General features: G+C 40.9%; 1 protein-coding gene across 1 annotated transcript in view; it reads left to right on the top strand.

Annotated features, from left to right (window-relative positions):
• LOC127232405 (ATP-binding cassette sub-family G member 3) overlaps nt 1-20,342 on the top strand; it is a gene marked incomplete at its 3' end in the record, with an annotated part of 33,619 nt that extends 13,277 nt beyond the window's left edge. Inside the window, exons 9-15 of the mRNA XM_051198522.1 lie at nt 187-269; nt 4,279-4,368; nt 5,754-5,878; nt 11,863-12,017; nt 17,768-17,857; nt 18,649-18,734; nt 20,195-20,342. Coding sequence (XP_051054479.1) covers nt 187-269; nt 4,279-4,368; nt 5,754-5,878; nt 11,863-12,017; nt 17,768-17,857; nt 18,649-18,734; nt 20,195-20,342 — 777 coding nt within the window. The remainder of the gene's footprint in view (nt 1-186; nt 270-4,278; nt 4,369-5,753; nt 5,879-11,862; nt 12,018-17,767; nt 17,858-18,648; nt 18,735-20,194) is intronic.
• Between the last annotated feature and the right edge of the window lie 2,773 nt (nt 20,343-23,115).

The raw sequence follows: 23,115 nt of genomic DNA, 5'->3' as shown, positions 1-23,115 counted from the left end.
CCATCTGAGCAGTCTATTGACATGTGTGTTTTATGTTTTCCCAGAGACTCTGGCCAAAATACAGTATTTATCTCCATGGAGATATCTGATTAGAAAACCATGTATCTTAAAATAATAGACAATGTATAAAATAATTTCTACTCCTAATGGGATTTATTTTCTTTATTCTCTATATATTTTTGAAAGGCAATTTTTACAGTCATAATGGCTGTGTTTGTGGGTTCCACTTTCCATTTCCTACAAGATGATTGTACTGAAGTCCAGAGGAGGTAAGCAAATGAGAAAATGCTGTTACTTTGTTCAAACTTAAGTAAATCCATTAAGAATTGGAATTGTTGAGAAGAACAGTGTAAACACTTTACCATGTGAAAGAGTGTGTTGATACATTGAAGGCTGAGTGAAAGAACTCACTTTTTCACATATGCTTGTGTAGATCGTATGAATCTATACACACCACACATTTCACGTTTTACCAGCACGAGTGTATGGAGCAGCTTCATGTTATGCGACTATCACCACACTTAAAAGTAGGGCATTTCTTCATAATCTGGAATGGAACCCCATACATCTGAAAGAAGAATCCCCATACCACCCACTCCTGATTCCAGGCATCAACCGTTCTACTTCCTGTCATTGGATATGACTAATGTGTGAGCCCTGAGTTGGACTCACACAAGTATCTGTGTTTTGGTTTTGTTCTTATTTGATTTGTCTGGCTTGTTTCCATGGGTGTAATGTCCTCAGGGTCCATCAAAGTGTGGCATGTGTGGGGATTTCTTGGGCTCTGTATTGTATTTGCTGCATTTCTTCCCATTCTCTGTGGCTAGACATGTGGTTTGCTCTCATGTTTGGCTGCTGTGAACCATGCTGTTGGGTGTGCAAGCACATCTGTTTGAGCCCTGGACTTTACTCTTTAAGGTAGAAAGTTAGAGTTGACAAATGACAAGCCACTGTGTTAACTGTTTGAGGAACTGCTGTGCTGTCTCCAACTCCACTGTGCTATTCGTATCCTTACCAGCAGAACACAGAGATCCAGTGTGTCCACATCCTCACCCAACTTATGTTCTTCCTTGTTTGCAATAAGATGTCTAAGGAAAGTAATTTGTGAGCCACTGAATGTTTTATGAAGTGTTTGCAGGACCCATTTTCCCATGTTAAATAGAAATGTTTTATTTACACTCCAAAATCATGTGTTTCTTTAGTGTGTGGGCATGTGTGTCCTACAGTGTGTATGAGGAGGTTGAGGAAAATTTGCAAGAGCTGTTTCCTCCACCACATGGGTTTCAGGGATTGTACTCAAAGTCATCAAGCTTGGTGGCCATCATCCTACCTGCTGAACCAGCTCTTAATTTTCCATGGCCTTTAATTTTCTCTGCTATTGATTTATAGTAATTTTGTCTGAGTTGTGAATCCCCCACCACATCCACCACAATCCACAGACATATCTTACCTTTTGTGTGTTGCCTTTCTATTCTGTTCATAATGCCATGATGTAGAAACGTTTTTAGTGTATGCATCTATTGTACTTTTTTTGCTCAGGCATCAATTTTCTTGAATTTATTTGGATTGTTTGGATGTAGAGGAGCAATATGATAGGACTCAGGTTCTCCTGACTTGTCTCATAGCTGTCACATTTGTGATCCTTATCTAGTTTGAGCTATGATGTAACTTTAAAGATATGCTTTCATGTTAAATCTTTTTAATGACTATAGTGTGTTCTAAACATATTTTCTCATCAGGATCACTTTTTCAGTATTTTCACTGTAATTTATGTGTGCCTCACCACTGTTTGCTCAACTAAGCTCCCTTTTTTACACCTACATCCTCAGGGTACCTCCCAATGGGCATAAGTTTGATCATGGATATACTGTTCATATGGAATCTGTGTGTTTTTGGGGGGGTTGCTTGTACAAACACACACACACACACTTGTGCCAGTTTGTAGTGTTCAGGTTTGTGATAGGTTCACTCATGTTTTTGTGGGTGTGTACACATGTGCATGTTGGTGAGCATATCTGTGTCTGCATGTGGAGGTCAGAGATTGATGGCAGGTTTTCCTTGACCACCTCCACTTTCTTTTTCAAGGCAGGTCCCTTACTGAATATGGAGCTCACTGACTTGGCTCGGCTGGCTGGCCAATAAGCTGCAAACACTCGCCTCTGTACCCTCCATCACTGGAATTACAGATGTTAGGTACTGTGCCTGGATACCTTTACATATGTTCCAGGCATCTGCACTCAGGTTTTCAGGGCTCCATGGCAGACACTTTGCTTAATGGGCCAGCTCCAAAGACCCACAGATCATTTTTGATTTGTGGAAAACACTGAGTAATTTTGAAGAAAAGAGAAAATATAATAATCAGGTCTCCTATGTATTTGTTTCAGTGTGGAGCATATTTAGTCTGCAGCGAGATGAGTATTACAGCTGTTTTAGGCTATAACATATTGGTGTTATACTTTAAATGTATAGATATGGGTTGTTAATCTACAATAGTAATAGGTAGAACATCAAATCAGAGAGTAAATGTGGTGTATGTTTAAGTTTAGCCAGAGCCACAAGATTCTGTTTCTAAGTCCTTGGAACTTGAGGACAAGGTATTGGAGACTGGGAGAAGGAGAATTCCCTGAGCACCAGGGAATGGGTGTGTGTGGGGGAATGGAAGAGTGGAAAGAGAGAAAGTTGTGCATTTAGTAAAGTTAAACAGATGATCCTTGAAAACAAGAGAGTCTCATTAGGAGAGGAGGAGACACCCAGGCCATCTGCTCTGTGCTTGGTCATGGAGTGCCCAGGACTCTGTTGTATGTTGGAACCTTTTGACCAAGACCACAGTTGGGACCCAATAGATGCAGAAAGTGTCATGAATCCCAGGCTTGTCATCAATTCTCTGTGTCCCAAGTCCCAGATTTGGAGGTCCTGCTTCCCGCTCATTCTTAGGCTGTCTTTTCCTTTCCCATCCTTTTGTCTGATGGATTATAAAATGGGATTTTTCTTTGATGTAGGAGGAAACTACTTCACAATAAGTTCTCCTCTCATCTGAACTCCTATCTAACCGCCAGTGTGTTCCTGACCCTGACAGTTGTTTGAAAAGGTGTTATGTTGTAGGTTGTTAGGCCCATTGTGCCCTCTGTCTTAGAGGAACCTGACATGTTTCCAGGAAATAGGTAACAGCACAGGACATTTTGTTCTCCCTCCTCCTGTTTACCATTCCTCTCACATGGGCACAAATTATTTCTTCATTAATAAACATGATGAATTCATTTTGTAACTCATTGGAAACCATGCAGGAAGTTGTTGACCTCTTTTATGGATACTCAAGGCTTTAAAGATGTTTCTACAGTCCGTGTCTGTAGTAAGCTGTTGAGTGGGGATTCCCCTACTGTTTGTTTCATGTTCTCATCCTCACCCCTCGGTAAAATCAAGTGATAGATTGAATATGATAACTCCTTGGAGTTTTACTCATCTTTACCTTTCTCTCTTTATGTATTAGGGAAAATGCTTACCAACTTTGTTAGTTAAATTGAAGTGAAGGGTTGGGCTGCCAGGACTAAATACCACAGGTCAGTGGATCTAAAAGGAAATGTGCCTCCACACTGCAGTGTGAGTCTCTCCCAGGGCTTCCTTTCTGACCACCTCCTCTCAGCCTTCTCCTGGCAGTCACTACATTTCTGTTTCTTCCCATGATGAGGACACAGATGACATCATGGGCTCCACTCTCATGAATTCTTCTAAAACCAATTAACTTCTAAACTACATACCCTAGGATCATTAGAGTAAGGGTTGTTATCAAACTGTTAGATATTAAAGGACAAACTTGAATTAATAGATACCACTGTGGAGACACAGAGGAAATAATCATGGGACTCATACTATCCGACCTTTTAACCAGACAGTTCCTCATTTTCCTTCTTCATTTTTTTAAATACTTATTGTGTTTTTGTGTGCGTGAGTGTTTGTCTGCATGGATGTGTATGTACCATGTGTGCCCTGAGACCTGTGGCGACCAGAAGAGGGCATCATAACCACTGGAACAGTAGTGACAGATGGTTGTGATCCAACATGTGGGTGATGACAACCAACCAGCTCTCTTCACTGCTGGGCTGTTTCTCCAGTTCTTCTTCTCCTCCTCCTCTTCCTCCTCCTCCTCCTCCTCTTTCTTCATCTTCTTTTGTAAGAAACAGCTCTGTAATTTTATTTTATCTATAAAACAAACTCTATTGTAAAGAAACCATCCTGAAGTTGAATTTGCTGTTTGCTTTGTCCTCCATTCTCTCCTGGCAGAGTTGTCTTGCTCCTCATGCTCACAGGGTTGCTGTGTTCCACGAGCTTGTCTACCGGGGAACTCTTCAAGATTGACAGGAATCGCTTTCTGTGAGTAGCTGATAATCACGTGGATTATGTTCATAGTTGGGCCTAGTGAACTCAGGAATTATCAGTCATCCCCCCCCCTTTTCTTACTTATTTAGTTAAACATATCCACATTATGAAATTTTGTGTTTATCACGTGATATCATGATTTTTGTAGTATGTATAGATTGCTAATGTTAATGAAAACTGATTGGGAAATTAGGAGCAGAGGTGTCTGCTGCTTAGAGAAAGTTTCAAATTTGGGGTGTAGTTACCAGATCTCAGTGCTGCAGACAACATAGCAATGGGGACTGGAATCCACGGGAAATTTGTGACCCCACAGAAGATGTCAGGGCTTTCATGGGGTTTAAGCCTAGTGGGTTCAGCAGCACATTGGAGCTGGAGAGGTACAGCTGTTATATTAGCGAGAGTGGGCACAGGCTGGGGATGGAGGGGTGGAAAGAGCCAGGCGGCAGCTGTGTAGAAAAACCTGTTTATCTCCTGTGTTTCTCAAACATGGGAGATCGTTTTCCCGGTGACCTATACTTAGGATTCACTGCTCAGAAAGATGGCTAAGATTTGCCCCAAGTACATGCCAAGGAGAGGAGAAATCACAGAGGAACTGAGGCCCTGACTCAGTTGGTAGAGTGGTTGCTTTGTGTGCATGAAACCCTGTGTTATATTCGCAGTACCACATAAACCTGAGCATAGCCATATGGGGGTGGGGTAGAGGCAGCAGAATGGTCATTCTTGGATACATATGGAATTATACCCAGGCTGCACTGGTGATTCTGTATTTTAAAAAAATAATCAGAGTTATAATAAACTCACTGGGATGTGAAGACTTTGGACTTGGAAGGGCCAGGAAGGGAAAGGATTAGGTTTGGTATCTGGTAAAGATTTGTGGTTGTAAAAGAGACTACTGAAGGAATACATCTATCCTAAAGTGAGAGTAGCTGAAGAGCAGGATGCAGTGTCCTGAAGCTGCACTGTGGCCTCAGAGTGACAGTGTCACCTTCTTCATAAGAATTGGAAGGAGAGAAGTCTCCATGATCACTTTATGAGTGAGGTATGAATAAGTTGCTCCTCAGGGAGCCAGCTTCAGAGGGGCAGAGACTCTGAGGAGAGTGGGCTCATCGGACTGTTTCCATAGAGGGGCTCTTGTGTGGCCAGAGGGGAAAAAAGAGGGGAGAGTTCTCTGATGGAGAGAATCATAGTGAGGATATCATAAGGATGCTGGCCTAGAGATGCTGGTCCCTAAGATGGGGACCTCAATGGGAGTCAGCCTGGAGCACAGGGGACACTGTCCTGTTAGAATCCTTGTGGCAATAGCAGTCAGTGTAGCCAGCATCTCACCTGTGCCTTCTGGACTAATCTAAGTATGTATAACATGATCTTTGTCTCTGTAGACATGAGCATACCAGTGGATACTATAGCATATTATCATATTTTCTTGGGAAATTGCTGATTGAGCTGGTACCCAGGAGGTTATTGCAAAGTATTGCATTTACTGTTATAATATTCATCATAGCAGGTAAGAAACAAAACAAAAGAATGTCTCTTTACTCTTGGGGGAGCATGCTTTAGTTTGTACAGCTGTGACGAGCCTAAAGTAGAAAGACATAAATAGAAAAACATGTCTTACAAGGTATTCAGTTTAGAGGAAAATCTCCAAGACTTGTTCACAAAATACTACAAATACTTTTGTGAAACTGTTTTTACTAGAGATTCTATGTAGTATAATGACTGAATAAATAACATACATTTGAGGCAATGTCTATGAGAAAAATCAATTACTACTTATCTATGTATACATATTGTAAAATATTTTTCTTTTATTTGTGCATTTGCTTGTGTGCACATGTGTATGTTTGTTTCTGATTGCAATAAGAGGAATCAGTGCCCACAGAGGCAAGAAAAGGACATCAAATCCCTAGAAAAAGTTACAGGATAATGTGAGCAACAATGTAGGTACCGGAAACTGAAACCAGGATTATTGTGAGAATAGAATATGTTCTTTACCACTAAGCCATCTCTCTTGCACAGCTGTATACTTTTCTGTGTTTCTGTATAAGTTTGTATATATAAATAAAATATAGAAAAGTATGTACATGTGTGCAAAAATATTTACATCTGTCATTGTCTTCCTCTACCATATTACAAAGAGGATAGTAAATTGAGATTTTTCTTGAAATTATATAGCATATTATTATTTAAAGTATGTGTATAGATTCATTTGTGCATTATTGTTAGGCTTCATCCTATACTATTTATAATTTCCATAATTTTCACACATGCAAACACACACATGCACACACAGACATGGGCACAACAGATATGCACTCACACTCACACTGACACATACACACTCATTTTCAAAGTTAAGCACCGGATAAAGCTTAGAGTTTGTGTTGTAAGTAAGAGACCAGTCATTCAGGCCATGAGATGGTTTTGGGAAATGTGCTTGTCCTGCAAGCCAGACAACCTGAATTTGATCCTCAGAATCCACAGTGGAAGAGAAACTCACTCAGAAAGTTGTCCTTCAACTCCATATACATGCCATGGTACATGCACACATGGCACATGCACACCATGATACATTCCCACCATGGTACATGTACACAATGATACATGAACACGTATACCCACACATGTACTATACACACCATGATAACATCAACAGTAACTTTGAAAACAATTAGGCATGGAACTCAGCTCCCCCAGAGTCTAACTTGTGTCGCTGTGACTATTAGAAAACACAGCACTGTGGATGACTCATAACATGAGCTCCATAAAGATTACAAATCAGCTTGTGAACTCATTGCATTCCTCCATAGAAGTTACATGGTGATTTCATAGAAAATCTAAAGTTGGAGGCACCATTCTGTCCTCTAGATATTAAAACCACAGCAGGGTTGTTGAATCCTTGCCTTACTTAGGTTTCCAGATCTGTAATAAACATCATGAGAGGAACCAACTTGATGCGGAAAGGGTTTATTTGATCTTTCAGTTCAATGTCCATCAAGAAGGGAAGTCAAGGGAGGAACTCAGAGCAGGAACCTGGAGTCAGGAAGTGAAGCAGAGGCCATGGAGTGTGCTGCTTACTGACTTACTTTAATGACTCCCTCAGCCTGGTTTCTCATAGAACCCAGAACCACCCACTTAGTGATAGCATCATCCAGAGTTGTCTAAGAATTGCACATGAATCATTCATCAAGAAAATTATGGCACAGGTTTTTCTAAGGATCAATTTAATGGAGACATTTTTCTTAATGAGGGTGACTCTTCCCATATGATCCTAGCTTGTGTTATAGTGACAAAAATTAACCAGTGCAGTCCCGATCCCAATTTTACTTTACTAATGCAATTATATAAACACAGGATAATGAGAACAAGAACATTTTCTACTGCTAATTCTCCAGTGACAGAAGGCAGCAGAATATTGGCCAGTTGTGTTGCTTGTAGCTCTCCATGTTAGGATCTTATAAATTTCTCATTTGAAGCATTCGTTTTCTGGCCCATCATGGTCTCACTGCCTTTGAGCTCCAAATAAACACACAAAGACTCATAATAATTTTGAAACTGTTGGTCAGTAGCTAGAGCGTCTTATTGGATAGTTCTGTATTAATTATTAATCTATTTCTATTAACCTATGTATTTCCATGTGGTGTTGGGTACTAGAGAAGGGCCCAGAGCTGCTTTTTTGCTGGCTACACTTTGCAGAATTCTGCTCATCTGGTAGCCCTACCTACCCTCCCTTTCTGGCCAATCAGTGTTTTTTCATCTACCAATATGAGAAACATATATACAGAAGTCATTCCCCCATTTTGTCCTCTTTTGTGTCTAAATAAAAAGAAAGGTTTTAACTTTAACATAGTAAAATATATAACAACAGTTATCAAATAAGAACTATAGTTAATAATATTTAGTTCACTAACATTTGGCAAAATTTAAAGAAAACATTCTATACTCTATCCTATCTTTGTGAGTCTAAAGTCTTATATGTAACTTATCTTTTATCATAACTAACAAAAACCATAACCATAACTATCTGTCTTCAACTCCATCAAAGACCACAAAAAGATAGTATATAAATTCTAGAATTGACAGAGACATCTCACTGCCTGGACAGTCAGCCAAAGCTTCTCTGTAATGTTGGGGCATCCATCTTCAGTCCATAGACCATAGTTTGTCTGGTAGACTTCTCAGTAAAGCAGGAAATTTGAAACTGTTTGCCTGTAATGACAATTTGTCCTCATGTCCTGCAGAATGTCTGGCAGACTCTTCCATGAAGCAGGAACCCTGCATGAATGTCCCATTTTGTCTTGGCAAATTCACCAGTCACTTTCCTGTAGGTCCTGCATGTCCAGTTTGGACAGAATGCAATCAAACAGTCCAGGAAAATCATTTTTTTTTTTTTTGCCCAGATGGCTAGTCTTGCCATGTCAAAGGCAAACTACATAATGAGTTTCTTCGATGCTCATCTCCCTCTCTGATGTAATTGGCATTGCCAGGAGCAGTTGTGTCACAATATTATGAAAAACTCTAAACCATTTGTCTTTCTGGTTTTTGGTTATCTCACTTAGGATGTTTTTTTCTAGTTCTTTCCATTTGACTGTGGATTTTAGGATGTCATTGTTTCTTACCACTGAGTAATACTCCATTGTGTAAATATATCACATTTTCTTTATCCATTCTTCAGTTTAAGGGCATCTGGGCTATTTCCAAGATCTGGCTATTACAAATAATGTTGCTATGAACATAGTTGAGCAAATGTCCTTGTGGTGTGAATGTGCCTCTTTTGGGTATATGCCCAACAGTGGTATTGCAGGGTCTTAGGTAGGTTGATCCCTAATTTTCTGAGAAATCACCATACTGATTCCACAGTGGCTGTACAAGTTTGCACTCCAACCAGCAAAGAAGGGGTGCTCCACTTTCTCCCCATCCTCTCTAGCATAAACTATCATTGGAGTTTTTTATTTTGGCCATTCTGATCGGTATAAGATGGAATCTCAGATGGCTTTGATTTGCATTTCCCTGATGACTAAGGATGTTGAGCACTTCCTTAAGTGTCTTTCTGCCGCCGTTTGAAATTATTCTGTCAAGAATTCTCTATTTAGATCTGTACCCCATTTTTTAATTGGATTATTTGGTAGTTTGATTTCTAGTTTCTTGAGTTCTTTGAATATTTTGAATATCAGTCCTCTGTCAGATGTGGGGTTGGTGAAGATCTTCTCCCATTCTATAGGGAGCCATTTTGTCTTGTTGACCATGTTCTTTGCTTTACAGAAGCTTCTCAATTTCAGGAAGTCCCATTTATTAATTGTTGCTCTCAATGTCTATGCTACTGGTGCTATATTTAGGAAGTGGTCTCCTATGCTTATGTGTTCAAATGCATTTCCCATTTTCTCTTCTATGCAGTTCAGTGTGGATGGATTTATATTGAGGTCTCTGATCCATTTGGACTTGACTTGAGTTTTGCACGTGTCAATGGATATGGATCTATTTGCATTTTTTTACATGTTGACAGTCAATTATACCAGCACCATTTGTTGAATATAGTTTCTTTTTCCACTAGGTGTGTGAGTTGATATCTGGGTATTCAATTATATTCCAATTGGTCCACCTGTCTGTTTTTATGCCAATACCAAGCTGTTTCATTACTATAGCTGTATAGTAGAGTTTGAATCTGGGATGGTGAGGCCCCTAGATGATTGTACAGGGGTGTTTTGGCTATCCTGGGTTTTTGTTATCCATTTGAAGTTGAGTGTTGCTCTTTCAAAGTCTGTAAAAAATTGTGCTGGAATTTGGATGGGAATTGCATTGAATTAGTAGATTACTTTTGGTAGGATTGCAATTTTTACTATGTTGATCCTACCTATCCAAGAGCATGGGAGATCTTTCCATTTTCTGATATCTTCTTTAATTTCTTTCTTTAAAGACTTGAAGTTCTTGTCATACAGATGTTTCATTTATTTGGTTAGAGTTGCCCCAAGATATCTTATGTTGTTTGTGTCTGTTGTGAAGGGTGATGTTTCTCTGATTTCCTTCTCAGCCCATTTGTCATCTGTACATAGGAGGGCTACTAGGTTTTTTTGTTTGTTTGTTTTGTTTTCTTTTCTTTGTTAAACTTGTATCCTTTGATATTACTGAACTTGTTTACTAGTTGTAGGAGTTCTTTGGTAGAATTTTTGGGGTCACTTATGTATACTATCATATCATCAACAAATAGTGACAGTTTGATTTCTTCTTTTCCAATTTGTATCACTTTGATCTCCTTTTGTTGTCTTGTTGCTCTAGCTAGTACTTCAAGTATTATGTTGAATAGATATGGAGAGAGTGGATAGCCTTGTCTTGTTCCTGTGGGATTGCTTTGAATTTCTATCCATGCAGTTTGATGTTAAACCTACATATATTTTTAAACAAATTTTGAACCCTTTAAAGGTTTTACTTCATCTGAATCTGTCTTTACTGTACACCGTTATCTTTTTTCTAGCCACATGCGTCTTTCCTGCTCCTTAACACCACTTGATTGTTTGCTAAAGAGCCTATCACTTTTTACCGCTTTGCTGAGTCTGGAAACTTCTCTTAACAGAGCTGCAAAGCTGTACTTGTCCCTGGAAAACAGAGCTGCTGCTACCAAGAAGCTGTGTTTGACCTTGTTCTTTTGTATTTAGAATGTCCTTTTAAGCTTCTGTCAGGTTAACATGAAAATTCCCACAACCCACATTGCTGGTGCCACTTTGTAAGCATGAGTTTTCCGGTCCATCAAGGTCCTGATGTACTTGTGCCCCAAATAAACACACAAAGACTTATATTAATTATGAAAATATTGGTGAGTGGCTAGGGCTTCCTATTGGCTACCTCTGTCTTAATTATTAATCCATTTCTATTAATCCATGTACTTCCACTTACCTGATAAAGGTCTGGAGCTACTACTTCTTTACCCGCTAAATGGCAACACCTGTCTGCCTATACTTCCCAGAATTCTCCTCCTCTGGTAGCTTCACCTATTCTTCCTGCCTGGCCAATATATGCATACAGAAGACATTCCCCCATCAGCTCATAATTGTATATAAAAAAGGCATTACATGGAAAGGTATTCTATGGCAACTATAAAAGTAAAGCCATGGGCTAGGCTGGAGAGATGGCTCATTGGTTAGGAGCACATGCTGCTCCTCCATGATCCCCAAATTTTGAGTACCAGCACCCACACCATCAGGCAGCTTTCACTGCCGGTAACCACAGCTCTAGCAGCTCTGATGCCCTCTTTGGCGTTCCAAAGGCAACTGCACATATTTGGGATACATTAGCACAGACACATGTTAATACACACATGAACAAAAGTTTAACAAACCTTAACAAGGGAGACACTGTATAACAACTTTGTATACTCACATGGAAGGAGGCAATTAAACTGGACCCAGATTAGTAGGCTGGCTGTAAAACTCCTACAAGGATCTTCGGTGATTAAGTATTTTTTGAAAACTGGACTGACCACACCTTTTTCTTTCTAAGGAGTAAAAACAGATGTGAATGGCTTCTTCACTACAATGTTTACTGCCATGATGTTGGCTTATTCTGCCAGTTCCCTGGCCCTGTCTTTAGGGGCAGGAGACAATACAGCAGTTGTACCAACACAACTCATAACCATCTATTATATGTTCATGCTGGTAAGTGACATTGTGTTTCTCTAACAGGAAATTTCTCCTGGTATTCCTTCTTGACAATGTACATGTTTGACATATCAGTACTTGGGACATGAGGCCCTATGCTAAAGCTTATTATGGTCTGTAGAAGAGAAGGAGCATCCTTCCCTCTAGGCTTTGTGGCTACTGCTCTGATGTCAGGGCTATGATGTGGTTAGCATGCCCTTTCTAGCCAGCTCTTAACAGGCATTTCTTGGGATCATATTACAAAGCCATAATAAGCTGGAATGTCAAGAAGGTGGTATGACTGACTGATTCCCCCACAACAAGGGAGACTGCAGCCTTCCTTTCACAGGTGTGAGAGACTTACCTGCTGCTTTCACCATAGCAGAGGTGCTGTGGTTTATTCAGTAGTCTCTAATGGGGGAAGCAAAGGTCATGAGCAGTGTAAGTGTTCATCACACAGAGTCTCACGGCTCACCTTTGTTCTGAAAAGGGTTCCTGGGAGAATCCAGACTCCTAAGTACTAACCAGTCTCCTGAATCAGCAGACTTTTGCTCATCTGTGTGCAATTGGATACCCAGTCTTAGTGTTTCAAGCCCATAAACTACACAGAGGTGGTGGTGGTGGTGGAGAGGTTCTGGGACCATTGGGAGGCAGGGACTTGATGGGGCAAGTCTGTCCCTGGGTGGGGGAGGGGCTTAGGGAGTTTACAGTCTTGTCCCCTTCCTCTTCCCTATATGCTATGCACTGTGAGGATGTGAGCAGTCAGCTTCCTCTCCCACTTCCTTGCCTGCAGCCTGATGCCATGCCTCCCTGCCAAGATGGCTCCCATCACACTGGAAACCTAAGGCAAAGGAACGCTTTCTTGTACAGGTTGCCTTGACACAGTGTTGTATCACAGCAACAGGAAAGCAACTGCTGCATTTCTGATCTCTCTCACTACTGTCCCCTCCCTGTCTCACTCTTTGTTTTCCTTTTTGTACACCCCTGGGTCTCCTGAGCACTGCCCATGGGGATGCTCTCACAGGACACATCTTTAAAGGAAATGGGCTCTTCCACTCCCAGAAACCATCAACCTCCCATTGGTCCTCAGCTAGGGGAAGGACTTCATGTCCACCTCTCCCTTCCATGAAGGGATTTTGTCTGACTTGATCTTGTACAGGTGTTGTCCATGTTGTCACAACTGCTCTGCATTCATGTGTCACTGTCCAATTGTGACAACACAACACTGTTGTAGTTGTCCCAGCCTCTTGCTCTTCAGATTCTCTAGCCTCTCTTTCAGGATTCTTGATCCTTGGGAAGAGCTGTGTGATATACAAATCTTCTGTAGTCTCTTTTCTTTGTATGGTGACTGTGGCGGGTTAGAGTTAATCTCTGTCTTCTGCAAAAGGAAGCCTTACTGATGAAGGTGTGAGATGGACTCATCTATGGGTGTCACAGCAACTCATTAGATGTCAGCTTAATACCATATCCAATTAGAAGAGCAACAGTGGATTCTCCTCTGGGACCTGTGACCCCACCAACCACAGCTTCAGACATGATTTCCATCTTGTAGATCAGGCCCTAAATACAATCGGAAAAGGAAAGGTCAGTCACAGCCATTGTGGTAGTCTGTCATGTGTCCCCTGCATATTTCCTTCCACCCAAGAAAACAAAAAGCAGAAAACAGCCAGGTGCGGATGGTCACTGACCTTGAGCATGCTTGTTACTTCTCCCCAAATCTCCTCTACCCCCCACCCATATGTCAGCATTTCTAGCTCACTGGCCAGAGTGACAGATCCCACTCAAAATGCAAGTCACCACATACAGGAGACAAAGAAGGACTGTTCTGTCCCAACATATTCAGGATTGGACTCAGAGTCCTCTGCCAAGCCCGCTGGCCTGGACTGTGAACTAGATTCTGTAAAGGAAGCCTCTGTGTTCTGGTCCTTTGAACTGAAAACTTCTAATGATCTTGGGTGCTCCTGTTGGGGTATGGTGATGGTGTTTTAACTGCTTCATTGCTGGCGTACAGAACTCTCTAGGTATGTGACAGTAGACAAACATGGTACCTGTAGACCATGGATCTGTAGGAGATTGACTCTGCTGCCATCCCAGAGCAAGGACCCCAAGGCACAGCACAAAGAACACGGCCCAGAAACCATATGAAGGAGCTCTGCCCATTGTTGGTTCTGGCCATTCTACCCCAGAGTGTATAAGGAAGCCCAGTCACTTTCCAGAGCCCAGAACTCCTGTGCATTGTGATAGAAGATTTTAGAAAGAAATGCAGTTCTGCAGTGACCACAGTGTATTGGATGGGGTTAAAGATGATTGAATGTGTGCATAATAATAAGATGGACAAAGCCTGCGTGGCCCCTCCTTTTCCCTTCTCATGTGTGATTGTATATTTAAGGGGGAGAATATGGGTTCACAGCAGTGTAAAATTTACCCCAGAGAATGTATGGCTGGACATCTCAAAAGGAGCAAATACACTGCCTCCTGGAGTCTCCTGATGACATTCTGTGAAATAGATTGGCCTTTGTCTGGGGGGAGGGCTGCCCCAAACCACAGCTCTCCCTATCCCTGTCACTTCTTTTGCTTGCCAGCCTTTACACTTTGCTTCACCTGTCTTCTTTTGCTAATGGGAGTTCTTTGCCTCCTACATTTCACATGCACCTACAAATGCAATCTTTACTTTAAAAATTAGAAAGTTGAATGAATGTGTGAACTTTCATTTCTGAGTGCACTCTGGCTCTCTCCTGCAGGGCTTCCTCTTGCTCTGTCCACCATATCTTCTCCAGCAAATTGGCAGGCAGGTCATGGCTGCCTTCCTAGCAGCAAGCAGACCTCCAGCAGCTTGAGGTTGAGCGGCTTGTATATCCATAACCAAGCTTTGCCTTCACTTTGAAAGCACTTTGGTTTTACCATAACTTTGGCTATGAAGGATATGTCTGATACCTTTTCTCTGGTATAAACTTAAAAGAAAAAGAAAACTTGAAAAAAAAAAAAAAAAAAGAAAATCTCTTCAATTACTTAGTCTCCTAAAAATATACCTTTAAAACCATGGCTCAACACTTGCTGTCTTTAAATGGTTACTAAACAAATTCAGTCCTTGGCTTCCCAGCTAGGTATTTGACTCCACTGACTGCCAGGACTTCAAATGAAGTCCCTGATTATAACTCAGCCTCAGAACTTCATCCACTGTCAGACAGATCCCTTTATTGGCTGTGTTAGTTGTCGACAGCAAGTTATAGACAAACAATAAAGAGGTTATTATCACTATTCCTTTCATTATCATAGGACAATGCAGTCTTGATTATTAAAATAAATGATTAATTAATAAATCTGCCTTCCATTGATACAGACCCTCTTGCTCTCACTGATATGGTAAAAGCATGCCAATATGTGGACACCAATAAAACAAAATGCTCAGATTTTAGCAAAATCCTTATGGCCTCTAACATGTTTCCAATATGAAAAACTAATTCCAGTGTTTTCCTGGGGCTGACAGGTTCTTACTGAGATGATTAAACTCACCAACAGATTTCAACAGCAACAGCAGAAACTCTTAACTAGCATGTTACTGTTAATGATTTGGAAGATTTCTCTTTACAATTGTTCTGTGCCCAGATGACAAAGTATTGATTTTTTTCAATACCTACTTTCAATAGTACATCATCATGGCCCACGGAAGTTTTAAAAAGTATGAATGAAAATTTCAAGGTTCAGGCTTGGCATGGTATCACAAGCCTTTATTTCCAGCATGCAGGAGGTAGACGCTGGCTGATCTTTGAGGTCAAGGCCAGCCTCGTCTACAGATCAAGTTACAGGACAGAAAGGGCTACACAGAGAAACTGTGTCTTGAAAAGGAAAACAACAACTACAACAGAAAGAATGACTTAGCCAGGTCTGGTGGTGAATGCCTGTGATGCCAGTACTTGGGAGATGGAAGCAGGAGAATCAGAAGTTCAAGGCTACTTCTAATTACACTCAGTTGTCAATCTAGACTAATTTTCTTTCCATTCTGGAAACAGCCAGCCATGTTATGTTTCATATATTATGAAAGTTTCAAAGGTCCAAATAAGTTATTTACGAAATGTAAAAGATAAATTTAGAGATGAGATGTATGATATTACAATTTGTAAGTCAAAGGTCAAAATACTGATGTCAAACATCTACTTAAATTAATAGAATTGTCATGGGGTATTGAGCAACTCATGGTTAGTTATAAACACTGGCTTCTAAAGCTTTACATAACCAATTTCATTTACCACAGATAAAAAATAAAAATACATATACTCAGGAGAGTTAATTGTGTTTTTGCTAATTTGGTTAGACATAAGTTTCCATCTTGGCTTCTTAATGATAGACTGTGGTCAAGATGGGAAAGCTACATATCCTTACCACCCGTGGAGGATTTGGTACACTCTGCTGGCCTTCACCACATTGTGTAGTTTATCAGTTCTAGGCTTGAACCCGAAATTATCCCTACACTCTTGAAGAGAGACTTAAAACCCTTAAGAAATAAGACTTATTGATCCTTGGAAGTAGAAGTGCATATATGATATTGAGTATTTGTCCTACTTAGAATACTATTGCTGTGATGAAACACCATGGCCAAAAAGCAAGTTGAGGAGGAAAGGTTTTATTTGACTTAAACCTCCACATCACTGTTCATCAATGAAATAAGTCAGGATAAGAACTCAAACTGGCAGGAACCTGGAGTCAGGAGCTGATACAGAGGCCATGGAGGAGTGTTGCTTACCGGCTTACTCTTCATGGCTTGTTTAGTCTGTTTTCTTTCTTCTTCTTTTTCTTATTATATTATTTTATTTTTATTTTACATATTGACCCCAGTTCCCTCTCCGTCCTTCTCTCCCTCTCTTCCTCCCTCCCTCCCTCTTTCTTCCTCTCTCTCCCACCCTCACATGCACCCCGACCACCCTCCCCCTCCCACCCCCCCCACTCCACATGTAGGGGGATGCCCTCCAGGAAAGGTCATCTAAATCTGTCAAGTCATTTGGAGTATGGACTAGGACTTCTCTCCTGTCTCTAGGTTAAGGGAGTATCCCTCCATAAGGGATGTGCTCGCAAGGGCCTTTTGTGCATCAGGGATACATCCTGGTTCCACTGTATGAGGACCCTTAGACTGCCCAGGCCTTCTAGCTGAGACACATGTTCAGGGGGGCCTGAGTCAGTCCCATGCTGGATTCCCAGCTATCAGTCTGGGAGCCAGTTAGCTCCTCCTTCTTCAGGTCAGCTGTTTCTGCAGCCTTGTCCTCGCTCTCTGCATCTGGATTCTAGTTCGGCTCAGTGTTTAGTTGTGGGTGTTTGCTTCTGTTTCCATCAGGTACCAGATGAGGGCTCCATGATGGTGAATAAGTTAGTCATTGATCTCATTATCAGGGAAGGGCATTTATGGTAGCCTTTCCACTGTTGCTCAAATTGTTAGCTTTCTAATAAAACCCAAGACCAGCTTATCAGGGATGGCACTACCCACCGTGGGCTAGGCACTTCAAGTCTATTGTATAGATTGTGCATAGATTACACACCTTTTTAAAGATAAACAACTTAAAGTGTCTGAAGGTTTGGCTTCTTCAGAGAGGGGTGGCGAGTCCTCCTTTTAAAACCCCATAAAGATCCTTGTTCTGTTTCTGTTTAGAGTTAACTGAAAGAATGATTTAAAGAGGTGGTCTGAGAAGAAATGCTCAGAAGGATGAAGGGGTTTTGAAGAAGAGGATCTTGTCTAGAATTCTTAGTCACTCAACTGATTCTAATTCTGTTCTTTGCAGTTTATCTCAGGTTTATCACTATATTCCATAAACTTCATACAGGACCTGTCATGGATTCAGTACTTTAGCATTCTTCATTATGGATTCACAGTAAGTTGTCCTATCTGTTATTGTATTTGGCTTCTCCAACTGTAGTGACTGAAATGATTCCCAGCCAAGTCCTTTCCCCAAATGTAATCTCTAACCAGCTGCTGCCCAGGAGTCTCCTTCCAGGAGCTAAACATGAGAACTGTCCTGTTGGTTTTAGCCAAAGGCCAGTGAGTAATCTTGGGTTTTCCCTGGTCACTTATTATTTGAGGGAAGTAAAGAGTGAGAAAATCCCAGGGTAAAGAGAAAAAATAGATGGTATTATGAAAAGCATACAGTTCTGATTCTGCCCAATAAGGAAATAATGGAGAATCAGGGACTTTGACATGTAGTTTACATCAGGAAACTAAAAGAAACAGAAACCAAGTGATCACCACAGCCATACTGGTTTTGCCAAACTTTCTCTGCAGTAAAGTGTGTCTTAACAGACTTTCTTGTTCCCATAATCACAACTGCTTCTGATGAAAACAACAAGAAATATGTTATTGTGAATTATTGGTATTGTTTCATTTACAGTGTTTACATGGGCTGGGCAGAGAAGGAGGTGCCTGAGGTAATCTAGTTAGAGTCCACCTCTTAGCAGTGGGGAAGCTCCTTCATTTCAATCCTAAACCTCCTGAGTGGGGGAGGGGCACTGCTTTGCTGGGCAGACTGAACTTGGTGGGGATTGCTTGTTTAAAATAGTTTTCTAAATTACAATCAAGATTGACTCTGAAGCTATAGCTATGGTTATTCTTTGGAAACTTACAAAATATTAAACTATTTGTCTTGCCCTATTTCTGTTTGTGTTACAGGCTTTGCAGCACAATGAATTCTTGGGACAAAACTTCTGTCCAGAACACAAAACAGCAGAAATCAGTAGATGTGAGGACTATGTAATGTAAGCCTGAGTTCAGTGTCTCAATGGGGACAAAGCATGCTCCTAGACATAGAGGGGAAACCCATCCATTCAGGATTAACTCTCTGTCCCTGCCCATTCCCCACAGTGAGTCACTGTAACCAATGCACATGTGACTATTTCCATCCTACTGCTCCTTGTGTAGACAATGTGCAGAAGGGTCATTTGGGCCTTTAAAAAAGTAGTTTTGATGCCTTGATTGTGGGTTTGAGTTCCTTGCTTCAGAACATTTGAGTCTGACATAGGCTGCTCTGATAGTATATGGGCATACAGTTTGTACATGTGTAGATTATGGTTCCTGTGAGCAGAGCCCAAGAATGTCAGGGCAGCAAGGGCTGATCTGTGCCTGCCAGATTCCAGGGTCTTCCCTCTGCCCCACACTCTGGAAGACTTCAAGAAAGCAAGGGCCAGTGTGTGTGTGTGTGTGTGTGTGTGTGTGTGTGTGTGTGTGTGTGCACGTGTGTGTGTGTGTGTGTGTGTGTGTGTGTGTGTGTGTGTGTGTGTGTGTGTGTAGGGGAGGGCAGGTATCTCTGTTCTCTGTGTCTGTGGGGGGAGGGGGTGTAAAATGTCCTACCAGAGGATATGTACTGCAATGAAACAAACATGTATATGTATTTCAGTATATTGAGAAGGAAATCTAATGCCTTGAAAATAGCTTCACTTTCTATTATTATTCTTTTGGATATTATTTGATATACAAATGAGAGAGTACCATGCTGACATGTTAAATCTCTCATGTACATACAAAATAATAATGAATAGTAATAACCCAAATCATGTTGGAATTACTAATATGAAAACAAGTGTTGTGAGGGTATCTTATTTCCCACATCTCGTCTCTGCTGGTATGGTCTGCCATCCTTCTGCTAAAATTCTTTACCAGTGTCTGGTGAGTAGGATGAGGATGAGTGAAACGAAACCAGGGCAGGCCATACACTGGCCTCAAACTCACAAAAGGATTGTCCTCACAGGAGGGGAAAAAAATCAGGCCTTACATAAGACTTTGGAACTGCTAAATTCTAACAGATACAAGGGTTGGAGACATACAGGATGGATAAACAAGTACTTCGTCCATGCCTTTGTCCTTTGAAGAGAGAGCAGCATTGTAGAATGAGAAATGAATGACATATTAAGACAGTTAAGAAAACAAAGTTAGATCTTAGTATGATTCTAAACTTGCCCCAGTTTACTAAGCCTATTTATTCTATGCGTTTAAATAGATGTGACAGCTACACCTCTTTGGAAGGTTTTTGAAATTAACAAAGAGTGCTAATTCAAGTAGTTTAGATTTCATAATATATAACAAAATATTTAAGTCCATCATTACTGCTCTCAAATATAAAGAAGAAAACGTTAATGGTGTGATGAAACTATGAGTTTTAGAAGGAACAGTGAGTGTACTGAATAAACTTTGACATATTTTTGTTTGTGTTGAGTTACAGATGTACTGGTGAAGAATTCTTGACAATCAGGGGCATCGACTTCTCATCATGGGGCTTCTGGAAGAATCACTTGGCCTTAGCATGTATAATGATTATTCTCTTATCAACGGTCTGTGTACAACTATTATGTCTTAAAAAAAAGAGACACTTTAAAAATTTTCTTCCATTTTCTTTGAATTAAAACAACACAATGTCCTTTATGTTTTGTTTTTTGTTTTCCTTGTATATGCAGCCCTTCCCCCCAAAAACAAAAAACAAACAAACCCAGAAACTTGGGTCTTAGGTTCTATGCTGGAAATTTTCTACAGTTGTGTAAAGAGATGTGATTCCAAACTATTCTAAATGTCCACACTCACAGGCATGTATAAATGCTACAGCCATCATCACCTAGAAGAGATTCCCATGTAAAGAATTGTGATGAATGCAGACTCATGGCTGCTCAAGAAACCAGAGTTAAGTGACACTTGAGTGCTTCACCCTAAACAGGCCACAAATGCTACCCTCTTTGAATCTTAGAGCTGTGTAGGAAAGGGGTATAGTGGTACAGGAACCAGAAGATGAGAAGAAAGGCTGGAAATGCTATATTGTGGGCATCATACACACACACACACACACACACACACACACACACACACACACACACACTACACACACTACACACACACAGAGCCACAGCATCCATGGTCTGTCTAACAACACCTACAGCTACTTGAACAAGACAGGGTCTCTTATCAGCACAGCACGATTTGGAGAGGCACTCAAGGGGACCATACTCCCTTCTGCTGAACTATTGCTACTCGTAGATTAAGGAAGACAGGCAGTCTCTGGTTTCACACTTACACTCACAGGGAAGCCAACTAGGCTCCAATAGTAGTATAAATCCCAGGGTCCCAAGACAGCTCTGGTTAAACTCGGTGGATCACAATATAATACCTAGATATGAATGTGATAAAGGGACTAATAAAGAGGAGCATTTGAAGGGGTTGGAAGGGAGATAAGAAAGGAGGGAGGGAGTGAGAATGGCTGAAATGCATTATATACCTGTATGGAATTGTCAATTTTTAAAATAAAAATTACAAAGATAAAAAAGGAATTTGGTGGTCCAGTATGTATTAAAGGCTTTTTCTTGTGTGGTTTCTTTTATACTGTAAATAAGCAATGGTGGGTTATCTTTAAAGTTCACAAGATAGTAATACACTAAATTATAAACTTCTAATCTCCAAGCTCCAGAAAGGACTGTTCCATGTCAGAATGGACTATATTCATATCTATATTTCTCACTAAAGGTATAATATCTTTTCATTACTATAGCATCATTTTAATCTATCCTAACATATCGAATACAATTACCATGACACACTGGACCTTCCCACGTGTTGTAAAACTACTGCAGGAAGGACAGAAAGTCAGACTGCTACAGGGATGTGGTCTCTGAGAAGCTCTTCCGCTCCAGAAATGGCCCCACATTTGTGCCCATAATGGTAGCTCTAAGTGGACTCCTACATGTTATATTTAAAACATTAGAGAGAGGGGGAGAGAGAGAGAAAGGGAGGGAGAGAATGCTTTAGACTGACAGCTAATGTTATTAAGTATTGCATGTTAGTTCATCTCATTGATAATAATCATGAGAGGCAATCAATTAAATTATTTGACCTGGAAAAGGAAGACTTGCCCTAGAAAACCTTACATTCTTTATGTTTTTACATCATCATCTTTACAGTGAGAACATAACTTATCTCCCACCAAAGAAATCCATCACAAGCCATCATGTGGTCCATAAAATATATACTGATTCTGTTTTAAAATATGCTATAAAAATCTATGTTACTTCTAAGGTTAAAAAAAACAATCAATGAACTGGGTGTGGTTGTGTGTGCTTACACTGTCTTCAGTTGCTATTTGGAAAGATCAGGAGTTCAAGGTCATCCACAGGTAGACAGTATGTTGAGGCTACCCTGGCCTACAAAGCAAAACAAAAACAAACAAACAAACAAAAACCACATGTAATGAGTGAGCATAAAATATCTTTGGGGAGCTCACTAAATAAGATTTATGGATGGTGTCTTTGCTAGAATTTCTATTGTTGAAATGGAAAACCATGGTCTAAAAGCAAGTTGGGGAGGAAAGTGTTTGTGGTAGAATACTATTTTCAGGTGTGTGACTTTTGTGTGTGCAGCATTTGTTTAACTAGCTGTGTTACTGTGTCTGTCTAGAACACCTCGTGATCCTACTGAAGAGCTGAACGGTCAATAGTGAGGCAGGAGCAAAGATAGGCGGGGCTGACAGGCAGAGAGTATAACTAGAAGGAGAAACGAGGAGGGGGAGAGAAGCAAGAGAACAGAGAGGAGGATGTCAGGGACCTGCCACCCAGCCACCCAGCCACCCAGCCACCCAGCCACCCAGCCACCCAGCCACCCAGCCACCCAGCCACCCAGCCACCCAGCCACCCAGCCACCCAGCCACCCAGCCACCCAGCCACCCAGCCACCCAGCCACCCAGCCAGCAATGGTGTTAGAAGGAAAGTAAGATATACAGAAGGAAGATAAAAGTCCAGAGAGAATGGGTAGATCGGTTAATATAAGAAATACTGGCTATAAACAAGGCAAATTAAGGCTGGGCACTTAAAACTAAGTATGAGCCTCTGTGTATGAGCTTTTTGGGAGCTGGATGGTGGGCCCCTCAAAAGGGCAAAAAAGCCAAAAGAATAAAACAACACAACAAGGGTATATTTGGCTTACACCTCTGCATCACTGCTTATGACTGAAGGAATTTAGGACAGGAACTCAAATGGAGCAGGGACCTGGAGGCAGGATCAGGATGCAGAAGACATGGAGGGTGATGCTTATTGGCCTGCTCCTCATGGCTCAATCAGCCTGCTTTCTTGTAGATCATCATCCCAGTGTTATCACCGCCCACAATGG

The sequence above is a fragment of the Phodopus roborovskii genome, unplaced genomic scaffold, assembly GCF_943737965.1.
Source record: "Phodopus roborovskii unplaced genomic scaffold, PHOROB, whole genome shotgun sequence".
Taxonomy (NCBI): Eukaryota; Metazoa; Chordata; class Mammalia; order Rodentia; family Cricetidae; genus Phodopus; species Phodopus roborovskii.
The sequence above is the reverse complement of the archived record's forward strand: the minus strand, read 5'-3'. Positions and strand labels throughout refer to the sequence as shown.